This window comes from Heliangelus exortis, chromosome 17 (assembly GCF_036169615.1).
Source record: "Heliangelus exortis chromosome 17, bHelExo1.hap1, whole genome shotgun sequence".
Lineage (NCBI taxonomy): Eukaryota > Metazoa > Chordata > Aves > Apodiformes > Trochilidae > Heliangelus > Heliangelus exortis.
This window is the reverse complement of record NC_092438.1, coordinates 12,061,746-12,071,386: the sequence shown is the minus strand read 5'-3', so window position 1 is coordinate 12,071,386 and position 9,641 is coordinate 12,061,746. Positions and strand designations below refer to the sequence as shown.

Sequence of the window (9,641 nt, the reverse complement as noted above, 5' to 3'; positions counted from 1 at the left end):
CCTGAAGCTAAGACATACAATTCTGGCTGGGTTATTTTTCCCTCAAATTTATTAAAACACTGAAAAAACAGCTTCATTACAGGATACACACTTTTTCTGTAGTGTTTGAGCTAATATTTTAACCTCAGTACTGTTGCTTGTACAGTCAAACAGGAAAAATAAATGTCTTAGTAACAACCATTTAACAACTGCTTCTAACAGCAGTAATTGGGGTGTGACCCCTAACGAGGCCACAGCTGGTGACCTGGCAATGAGATCAACTTTGTGTTTGGTAACTCTTAAATTGTCAAGGGTCCTCTACCTCATCATCCCTTTCTTCTTCCACCTCCTTGGTCTCCATACTGCTGTGGTGTAGCTGCTGAGCAGCCAGGGTTCTGCTGGCAGGAATGCCCACTCCTCGCTGCACGGCCTCAATGCTCTCCTGAGCCACGAAGCAGCTCAGGTTTGTGGCTGGAATTTTCCTCTGCATCTCTTCCAGGTAGCGGTGAGCCTGAAGCAGCACAGAGATCATGGGGGGGGGGGGGGGGGTAAGTGGTATTGTCCCAGCAAACCAGTGAAAAGTGTCCACCCTTGCTGGAGGGCTGAGCTCTTAACAGGAGATAGACTGGAAGAGTTAAGAATTAACTGACCAGATGGAATTCCTCCACTCGTGCATAGTGTTCCACCAGAAATCCCAAGATGTCTCCGTGACGGATGGCGTTGTCAATCTCTTCTTCAGCCAGGAGAAGTTCACAGTCTCTGACTGCTTCGTTGGGATGTTCAGAGTAAAGTCTAGTGAAAGAGCAAAAGGAAACTGGTAACAATCAAGGGAGAGTGTTCAGCTTGTCAGGAGAAGAACAGAGAAGATCCCAGAATCCTAGAAAGGGACCTTAAAGCTCATCCATGCCACTCCTTCCATGGGCAGGGACACCTCCCACAGCCCAGGTTGCTCCAAGCCCCATCCAACCTGGGCTGAGACACTGCCAGGGATGGGGCAGCCACAGCTTCTCTGGGCAACCTGGGCCAGGGGCTCAGCACCCTCACACCAAACAATTTCCTCCACATGTTCAACCTAAATATCCCCCCTTCAAGTTCTAAACCATTGTCCCTTGTCCTCTCACTACACATCCATGCAAAAAGCCCTACCCCAGCTTTCCTGTAGCCCCTTCAGGTACTGGAAAGATGTTATGTTTCATAATCACCCTTCTGACAGAGCTTCCCCTGGTCAATGCACTTGCTTAGATTTCAGGTTACTTTTTCAACTTTAAATGTCAACAGCACTTTTAAAAATAACACCATGGTTTCTCTGCCAGACAATCATAACAGCAGCTTTTAAAGAGACTCTGCAGATGATTTATGAAGCTGTAGGTACTAAAACAGCTTTCCTTCTTTTATGACAACTCTGACATGAGTTTTGCATACTGCAGCTCACCTTTGAGCAGTGATGAATCGCTTTGTCAGGGTCATCTTCCTCTGCAAATGTGCCAGTTTACTTTCCTGCTCCAGAGGGCTTTTTGTCTTTGCTTTTGAAAGGCACTTACATGCTTCTGTCAGTGCTCCCAGTGCTTTCTCATAGTTCTGATACTCATCAATTTCTACCTGCAAGAGAAGAAATGAGATTAATGTCTTGCTCCTGAGCTGTCAACACAAAAACCTTAAGCAATTACAGAAGGGGGATGTACCTGAGCACATGCCTCATAGAAACCTGCCAGTAGGTCAAAGGCCTTTCCTTTAGTGTAGAAGGTGATGATCTTCTTCATAATCTCAGGGTCCTTACACCAATCGAGTGACTGCAGATAGTTGGCTGCCATTATATAAATCTCTCTCTGTCTGGAAACTCCCGCAAAGAAGACAATCTTCTCAGTGTCTCCAGACTTCAGCAGTGCACTCATAGCCTAGCAGTGGGGAGGAGGGAGAAAATAGAATGGTGAATGCTAAAAGACAAGCTAAGATGGCTAGGAAGCCTCATCAGGATGGTCTACAGAGTGAAGACTGTTCCAAGATTTACTGAACTTCACAGAACACCCTTGTTTTGAGAAATCTTAGGTCATGGGATCAACCTCTTCAGCTCTTTTTTCTACCAATCCAGACTTGTTGGAGAGTTTTTGGAAGAAAATGGACATGTGAGCAATCCTGACTATTTAGCATTAGCCAGAGTGAGCTAAGGGCTTGAGGCCCAGCTGCAAGGTTATTAAAAGATCAGCTATGTGCAAAAGCTAAGGGAGTTGGCATCAGAAAAGAAGAATAACAGGATGGGAAAGCATCGCACAGACAGCACATACAGAGTTGTATTTAACCAGTTAGATTGTGCCCTGTGGCACGTGAACAATGTGTTGTACCCATCAGCAATGTGCTTGTGTTATCAGCCTGAGTGTGTGTAAAAGGGCTACTGCTGCTCTCAATAAATGCCAATACTTTGATTACATTAATCTGCCTGCTGTCCACTGAGCTCCTGCACAGACTGACCTTTAACCTGTTCCCAGCTTGTGTGTATTTCTTGGCAGCCACACGGTAATTGCCCTGTCTCATGCAGCAGTCACCAATTTGCTCCAGCAGCTCTTTCCTGGACTCCTCAGAGAGGTCCTCAGAGTCCGTAGAGACGGTCATCTTGTCAGCCATCTCCTCTGTGATGGTCAGGTTCTGCTTCAGGCAGAGCTGCAGAGCTTCATGGTACTAATGGGGGTGAGAAAGCAGTGAGGGGTTGCAAACATGACAGTGATGCTTCTCCTCCTGAGCTGTGCCTGAGGGAGCAGAGCAGCAGAAGGCAGAGCTCACCTTCCTGGCTGTCAGCAGCAGCTCCACTGCCTTCTCATACTGAGAGTGTTCAATGAAAAAATCTGAGCAGCGGGCGAGCAGAGCTGGGTCTGAGTTCCCGTCCAGGTCCTTAGCAATGAGCTGGAGGGCCTCAAACTGCTGCGTGGCAAAGGCGAGCTCCAGAGCTTTGGAGAAATGTCCTGCCTGCAAAATGAAGACCAGAATAAGCACTGCAGAATCAGTTTACAGCATACTCTAGAGGGGTCTAATAAAGCATTGCCCCCCATGAAGAAATGACTGATGAACACTACGTGCAGTCAAAACTACAGTGGATTTGGTGTTCCTTTGCTGTAAGAAGTGCTTCACTTTAAAGTTTGGTCTTTGTAACTAGAAAGACCTTTACCTTGTGGTATAACATGACAGCTCTGTCCATATGCTCCTCCTTTTCCTCATAATAGCAGGCTGCCTCTATCATGGCTTCTGGAGAGCTCAAAAGAGCCAGGGTCATCAGCTGATCATCTAAATTGTTCTCCTATTCAAAAGTAAAGATTTAGCTCTAGATATGCAGCAAACATTTCAGAATTGTGTCTTCTGGCAAGCCTACAGCTTTATACTGTCACACAGCACCCACCAGCCCCCCGTGTGAAACCTGCAGCCAACCCAAGTAACTTCGAGCTGCAACCTCAGTCATTTGTTCCAGGCAGTTTTCTGTTGAGTTGTACAAGAAAATAATGAAAATGCAACCAAAACCAAAATAAAGCAAATCCAACCAAGCCTTTGGTGTCACATCTTTTGTAGAAGATGCAGGTGGAAGCCAGGAGCATCTTTGCCATGGGCTGCAGAGGAGCAAGCAGTGTCTCCCAGGAGGGGATGGGCACAAACAACTTTCATTCTGCTGCCTAAGGAGAGGATCCCACTTTGCTCAGGGACACAGCTCTGCCCCCTGCCTACCTTACACAGTCGGATGGCATTGTTGAAGGCCTTGGCCTTGGTGTAGAAATGCACAGCCCAATGGATTTCACCCTGGCTCTCATAGTGGCGGGCCACCTGGTATGATGCTGCCCAGTTCCCCGTTTCATTTGCTATTTCAGCAGCCTGAAAAAGAAATACAGCTTTATTTTGTGCCCCTGATCCTCCCAGGAATGAGGGTTCCCTGGAAGGGAGCAGGCTGCTTTACCTTCTGAATGTTGCCCTGAAAGCAGTGGATGCGGACCAGGGAAAAATAATCCTCAGCCAGTGCATAGTATTTCAGTGCAGATTCCATATCTGACTGGCTCTCCAGATACTGAGCCCACCACTTCCACAGGCTCCTAGAAAAGCAACAGTATTAATTGCAGTAACCAGAACTGCCAGAGGCTGCATTTTTTACTCTTGGAGATCTTGAACTCAAGATCAGATCAATTCTTTAGAACAAAGAGAGGCTTTAATCCAACTCAAGAGTGACACTCAGAGGTCTGCAGCACAGGGGATTTCAGCCTACACAGCTAATGTGTCAGTTCTGGAGTGGGATGTAGCATAACCCTAAAAACCTGCACAAGGATCATAATGGATAACACAAGGGGTGAAACTGAGGCTGAGAGGATCCATACTCCTCCTTCTCTGTTCTCTTCACAATTGTATTTCAGACCTGAAAGTCCCATCAAGGAGAAGGAACAAGCACAGCACTGACTTGTCTTTCATCTTGTTGACGTAGCTCTCCAGGCCTTGTAAGTCTTCAGAGAACATTCGGGGTACCTCGAACCTGTGTGTGTCTGACTTCTCATAGCTGCAGAGGAGAAGAACACAGCAGATGTGCAATGAGGACCTTACTAGCTCCTTTCCTGTCTAACAAATCCATTTAATGTTTTTTGACAGCCACTGCTCCGTTTGGAATTTTTAACTTCACTCTAAGCCCGGGTGCATTTTGCCAGCACCATCAAAAATGAAAAGTTCAATGGTCCTGCAAGGCACCTGGAATCAGGCAGGCAATGTGAGGACAGAACAGTAAATCCTTTAAAAGTGCCAGTGATGGTTCAAAGAACTATCCCAGAAAGCTCACCAAACATTAAGCACAACCCTGTGCAACAGCTGAAAAGGCTGCAAGAGCCCTGGGCTCCTCTTGCCTGGTCCCTGTGCCATGGACTGCAGCTTCAGCTCATTTCCAGTACCAGGAGATCACTGCACTGATGCCACCACCCCCTGGCAGGCTCTCCTCACCCTCTTGCCCATCATGATCATCAATGGGCCTGTATGCTCAGGCCAGAGCTCTGCTGTGACTCCAATCAAATGCAACCTTATTATAGAATCATAGAACCATACAGTAATTTGGGTTGGAAGGAACCTCTCAAGGTCATCCAGTCCAACCCCCTGCAGACAGGAGGGATATCTTCAATAAGATCAGGTTGCTCAGAACCTCATTGAGCCTCACCTTGAACATCTCCAGGGATGAGGCCTCAACTGCCTCCCTGGGCAACCTTTTTTCCACTGCCCTCATGGTAAAGAACTTGATCCTAACATCCAACCTAAATCTGCTCTTCTCTAATTTAAAGCCATTGCCCCTCATCCTATCACTTCAGACCCTTGCAAACAGTCCCTTCTTCATAATTATAATTATAATTACTACTATTGCTACTATACTTTGAGGCTTCATGCAGTAAAACTCATACGAACTCAAGATTTCAAACAACAAATACAGCACATTCCAAAACCACCTCCCTTAACTTCTCCAGTGACTCATCAGTCACAGGAGAGGACCAGGTGCCTGTAGCACCCAAGTCAGACTAAATTCTGCCACAACAGTTGTGTTGGGACTCTCAGGAGAAGTAAACAAGTGGTTTTGTCATGGAAAAGGACTGGATATTCATGGGGTTCAACTACTGGCCCTGAGAAGACACTTAACCTTCCTGATGTGAAGCTCCAGCTGCCTGGGAAGCTGCTGGGAAGCTGCTGTGACAATACTTTTACTCCACGAGATAGAAAGCACCAGAAACAGGAAAAGACTTCAATCAGTTATGAGTAGTCACCAGCAGACATCCTCCTCACCCTGCCTCCAGAAGAAGGCTCCAACCCCCTCTCCCCCGTGCTGGTGCTTACTGGGTGAGTGCGGGGCCCTGCTGGCCGGTGGCCTCCAGGTACTTGGCGTAGTTGTGGTGGGTGGTGCGGAGGTGGAGCCGGTCCTGAGTTTCTGCCGTTTCGATCGCTTTCTGCCACTGGTTGGAGGCTTGGTAGAACTTGTTGAGGAGGTCGTAGCGCTCGCAAGCCTTGTAGAGATGCTCTGCATCCTCCTGGGGGAAGCAGAGAAACGCCTGGTGAGGTCCCACCAGCGCTTCCCAGGGGTCTTTCAGAGGGGGCTCTGCGCCTAGGGGGAGGTGACAAGTGCTGGTCGTTGTCATGCAATTAGAGGAAGAATCAACCAGCCAAGGTGGGGTTAACCAACTGAATATACCTGCCCGAATATACCTACCTATATCGCCTGGTTTAGCATGTTCCTGAGCAACAGGATGTTTAGGGGAAAACAAGGAAAGCTCTGGGATCTTGGCACTTACTGCACAGTATCAACTATAGGTGACAGGAGGAAGCCATCAGCCATCAAACTCTGCCATCAGGAGCATAAACCACTTCAGAAAGGGGAGACCTGAGCTCCAGAAGAAGGTCAGAGGCAGGAGGGGTTTTGACAAGAAGGTGTTCTGTGCCAGGGGACCCCCTGGACCTCCAAGCAGAGCTCAGAGGTGGCAAGGCTGTGCATGGACACCTAAAGCCCACTTGTGAAAATAAACGTTACTCATTTGACAATTGGAGCAGAAGGATTTTGCTGATGCTGGCACAAGGGATGAACAAGTTTGGAAGTATTATTTTTATGTTTTGAGAGGTACTCATGTGGAAAGAGCATTTTCCTGCTCCACCCAACTGCTGTCTAGCTGGACACTATATTTAGTAAATCGAGATTATCTGTCCAAGACAGAAAAAGAATTTTTGTCTCTTCTTGTTTCCAATTCAGAAAAGCATAGAAAGTAGAGGTTGAAGATGCCTGCACTGTGATTCTGCAGGAGATGAAAAAGAGCAACAGAACTGCATTCATTCCTCTCCACCTCTCCAGCTAGATCTCAGTATCCAAAAGAAGTACTGACTCTTTTCAGCCTCGGAGCTTTCTCTGCCAGGAAACTTTTCCAGACATTTGGTTTGAATTTTCCTTTTATTCTTTGCTTTAACTCAGAATAGTTACTCTATCTCTCTAGCATTTATACTCCGTTGTAGATTGCTAAACACCTCCTGAAGCCAAATTCTAATTATTTGGCTATCTTTACTACTTCCTTTCCTGTGAAATCTTTCCAAGAGCTTAACAATTTGCTTTGATTTTCTCTCAACTTCTTCCAGTTTGTCAATGTTTTTTTCTTGTAATGAGATACTCCAGGGTGGAAGTCAACCTTCCAGCTGTAGCTGCAACAAATGCAGACAGATGTTTCCAAATCAAAGCCCCAGGATGTGATGTCTCCTCAAAGGCAGCCCAAAAAGGATTTTTGCTGTGCTAGCACCTTGCCATTTTCCATCTAATTTGTGATTTCCTGTGAACTGTGGGGTATTTCATCAATTTTCATTCCCCAGTTTTTCTCTCACACATCATAGACCTGAATTTGTTCTGGTCCCCAAATTAAAAACCTCTGCTTTTCTTAGATGCCTGAGGAAGCCATTAAATAAAGATGAACTGAGTGGAACACATGCTCCTACAGTTCATCCCACTCAGCTCTGCTCTGGACAGTTTGCAATCCACATGATAATGTTGGTCTCAAACCCATGGTAGATCTCAGTTCTGTTGGTAACCAACAGAGTGGGCTCAGACTACAAAAAAGCCCCATGAGAAACACAAGGTCTGTTCTGGTTTGTGTTTGCTGCCAGGCTGGGCTCCAGATCTAGGTCCAAGGGACAGCTGCCCCACTCACCAGATGATGGGGAGAAGAGTCTGACCACATCTTGTGCTGGGTCCAGGCAAGTTAATTCTCCCACCATGGGAGAAGCTGGGATGGAAATCTGGGTGACTGTAGTAAAGCATCCCTGGGACAGCCCAAAGAGCAAATCTGACTCTCCAAAGCTCTCTGACCCCACAGGGAAGGTCCAGTTTGCCTCCACAGCCTCAGTGCCTGAAGCTAGCCCTGGTTCCCTGGCAGAACACAGCTTTAGCCTTTCACTCTGCAAACAAACATGTCAGGATGGAACTTGTGTTTCCCACGCTGGGCCTTCAACTGTTTGTTGAAACATTTCAGCTAGAATACTTTTAGTTTTTTTTAGATTTTTTTTTTTTTTAAATCCAGTCAAATCTCAAATGATTAAACTTGAAAGAATTATGCCCTGGGACAACAGTATTTCTGTTTAATGCTTCCCACATAAACCATCCATAAAAGATGTTTCCCTCATTCAGCCATTTCTTTCAGCAATTTTTCGAAGGGGAGTGAAACTGCCACCCAAGCCCTGCACAGCAGTTAAGAGAACAGACAAATTATTTTGTTTATGGTACCCTGATTTCCAGGCATCAGATCCTGCCACGCTCACTCTCATCTGCTCTTTGAGGAGGACCAAAAGGGCTCAGGGGGTGGCTGAGTGGCTGGTGCTGAGGGGAGCCCCTGATGGGTGTCACACAGGAATCCTGCAGCACGGGGCTGGGCAAGGCTGCAGGAGACACTGATTTCCCTAGGATAGAAACTCAGCTTCAGGGAAATAATTCACAGAATCCCAAAATGTCAGGTTGGAGGGGACTTCTAGGACCACCTGGTCCAACCTTTCTAATACTATTGTTTCTATGAGATGTCTCAGCACCCCGTCGAGCTGAGACTTCAAACTTTCCAAAGTGGGGGAATCCACCACCTTTCCCCTCAGAACTTCATCACTCCCTGGAAACCTGGCAAGAGGTTTTATTCTCTTCCAAGTTTTTTTTTCCCATTTTTTGTGCCTGGCTAATGGGGTGAACATTCCCAGAGAGGTGAGGTTGGGGGGTTACCAGCATGCCCAGCTGCATAGCCAGCATGGCCACTCTGGCCTCGTGCTCGGGTTCCTGTTCAGCATCTCTCAGGGCCTTGACTCCTCTGGCATGTCCCATGTTTCCAAGGCAGATTTTGGCAACATCAAGCCTCTGGGTCCTCACACACATGCGAGCCATGTTCTCCCAGACAGCCTCACTGTGGGAAATGGGGAAAAAAAAGGAGAGGTGTTACAGTGTCACCCTTAGGGCTTGGGTATTGAGCAGGTCAGATGCAAGGAAAGAGTGGGAAAGGGAGAACCATCAGTACACTGGATGTAACCAGGAGATTCCAGTTGCTGTGGGGAGACTGAAGAGGGAGAGAAACAGGCCTCAAATATAAGGTTAATTTGGAGCTGAATGACCACAGCCTCAGGGAAATACTGCAGGGTTTGTTCTACAACCACGTCCATCCAGAGCAGTTGTGTTTGCACACACACCTTACACCCACCCATCTTCTTGCTGTAGCTGCAACACAAAGCCAGATACAATACCCCCACATCCATGCCCATAAATCAAAATTAAGACTTGGAAAAAAGGTCTGATACACATCAACCTTACACAGTGAATGTCCTGCTGCTGTCCTGCACACTTCCAACATGGGACAGCTGGCAGAGCTGCACTCAGCTCTGGGAATGATGCATAGGGAACAACTGACCAAAATATCATGTTCTCATGCAAAACTTGCCTAAAAAATGGCACACACACAAAAAAGGTTTGCAATGAGAACTCAGGGCTAAGAGCTTGCACTCAACACTGCAAACTCCCCTGTCAAGAGAGAGACAGGGACTGTCCATGTTCCCCTGCAGAAACACCAGGTCTCAGCAGAAGGATGTCACAGGTGACCATCACATGGAGTGACAAGGAAAGACTTTCATAGATCCTACTGACATTTAAGGCTCTTCAGAGTGAAAGGCAATAT

At 46.9% G+C, this 9,641-nt stretch overlaps 1 protein-coding gene across 2 annotated transcripts in view; it reads right to left on the bottom strand.

Annotated features, from left to right (window-relative positions):
• Positions 1-26: 26 nt before the first annotated feature.
• The window catches only part of IFT140 (intraflagellar transport 140), a 58,543-nt gene continuing 48,928 nt past the window's right edge, over positions 27-9,641 (bottom strand). For both annotated transcript variants that reach the window (XM_071761165.1, XM_071761164.1), the window contains 12 exons: positions 8,702-8,879; positions 5,806-5,996; positions 4,403-4,498; positions 3,911-4,043; positions 3,685-3,828; positions 3,137-3,265; positions 2,755-2,937; positions 2,446-2,652; positions 1,662-1,874; positions 1,412-1,578; positions 630-771; positions 27-490 (listed from right to left, as the gene is read on the bottom strand). In XM_071761165.1, the coding sequence (XP_071617266.1) occupies positions 287-490; positions 630-771; positions 1,412-1,578; positions 1,662-1,874; positions 2,446-2,652; positions 2,755-2,937; positions 3,137-3,265; positions 3,685-3,828; positions 3,911-4,043; positions 4,403-4,498; positions 5,806-5,996; positions 8,702-8,879 (1,987 nt within the window). In that variant the 3' untranslated portion in view covers positions 27-286. The remainder of the gene's footprint in view (positions 491-629; positions 772-1,411; positions 1,579-1,661; positions 1,875-2,445; positions 2,653-2,754; positions 2,938-3,136; positions 3,266-3,684; positions 3,829-3,910; positions 4,044-4,402; positions 4,499-5,805; positions 5,997-8,701; positions 8,880-9,641) is intronic.